The sequence below is a fragment of the Eimeria acervulina genome, genomic scaffold (assembly GCF_000499425.1).
Source record: "Eimeria acervulina Houghton genomic scaffold, Eah_scaff732, whole genome shotgun sequence".
Classification (NCBI taxonomy): Eukaryota; Apicomplexa; class Conoidasida; order Eucoccidiorida; family Eimeriidae; genus Eimeria; species Eimeria acervulina.
Window position 1 is genome coordinate 16,222 of NW_013549631.1, and position 1,308 is coordinate 17,529.

Below are 1,308 nucleotides of genomic sequence, written 5' to 3' on the forward strand. Positions count from 1 at the left end.
CAGTTGCGGCTCCTTCTTGAACCTGTTCTGCTGCTGCTTCCCCTTCCCCCCCCTCCTGCTGCTGCTGCTGCTGCTGCTGCTGCTGCTGCTGCTGCTGCTGCTGAGGTCTAGGGGGATGAGCAGCAGATAAAAAGTTAGAAGCATCAACATCAGCATATTCTAACGGCAGCACTAAGACAATCCCGTCCAGCGCTTCGTTATAAAATGTCTGTCTTTCTTTCTCCAGCCTAAATAAATAAATAAATAAATAAATAAATAAATTTAATTAATTAATTAATTAATTAATTAATTGTATTTGTTTGGTTATTTATTTGTTTCAATGTGCGGGTGATAGGGAAAGATCAGGGCTGTTGCTGCTGCTGCTGCAGCAGTTTGCTGCTGCTGCTGCTGCTGCTGTGGATGTTGTTGTATCAACTGCTGCAGCAGCAGCAGCAGCAGCTACAGCACACCCCGTAAATCTCTGCTGCTACAGCAGACACTAAAGAGAAACAGCAACCCTAAACCCTAAACCCTAAACCCTAACCCTAAGCCCTAAGCCCTAAACCCCTAAACCCTAAAACCCTAAACCCTAAACCCTAAACACGATCAACCCTATACCCTAATAAACCCTAAACCCTAAACCCTAATAAACCCTAAACCCTAAACACGATCAACCCTATACCCTAATAAACCCTAAACCCTATACCCTAATAAACCCTAAACCCTAAACCCTAATAAACCCTAAACCCTAAACCCTAATAAACCCTAAACCCTAAACCCTAATTTTGCTTGCCTTTTGAACATGGTTGTGTTTCCCCATCTGCGCTGCAACTCCTGACGCGCCTCCTCAGGGGTGAGGGGTCCGAGTGTCTCTGGAGCTGTTTCTGCTGCTGCTGCTGCTGCTGCTTCTGCTGCTGTTGCTGCTGCTGCTGCTGCAGTTTGTGCTGCTGCTGATGCTGCTGCTGCTGCTGCTGTTGCTGCTGCTGCTGGATATGCAGAAACACTTAACCCCATTCCCTGCTCAGCTGCAGGATCTGTGATGCTGTTGCTGTTATGGTTGCGTGTGTTGTTGCTGCTGCTGCTGTTGCTGCTGCTGCTGCTGCTGCAGTCGTTGCTGCTACAGTCATTGCTGCTGCTGCTGCTGCTGCTGCTGCTGCTGCCTCGGAACCACTGCCTCCTTCCTCCGTCTCCTTGAAAACTTTGCTGCTGCACATTCCCCATCTTCTGTGGGCTGCTGCAGTTGCTGCTGCTGCTGCTGCTGCTGCTGCTGTAGTACACGCAGCTCCAGCCGCTGCTGCTGCTGCTACTGCTGCTGTTGCTGCTGCTGCT

At 49.4% G+C, this 1,308-nt stretch overlaps 1 protein-coding gene across 1 annotated transcript in view; it reads right to left on the reverse strand.

Annotated features, from left to right (window-relative positions):
• Window positions 1–1,200, reverse strand: part of EAH_00047600 (ubiquitin-conjugating enzyme domain-containing protein, putative) — a gene marked incomplete at both ends in the record, with an annotated part of 1,946 nt that extends 746 nt beyond the window's left edge. The window contains 2 exons of the mRNA XM_013394564.1: window positions 1–227; window positions 782–1,200. The exon at window positions 1–227 is cut by the window's left edge and continues 252 nt beyond it. Of these exons, the coding sequence (XP_013250018.1) occupies window positions 1–227; window positions 782–1,200 (646 nt within the window). The remainder of the gene's footprint in view (window positions 228–781) is intronic.
• Between the last annotated feature and the right edge of the window lie 108 nt (window positions 1,201–1,308).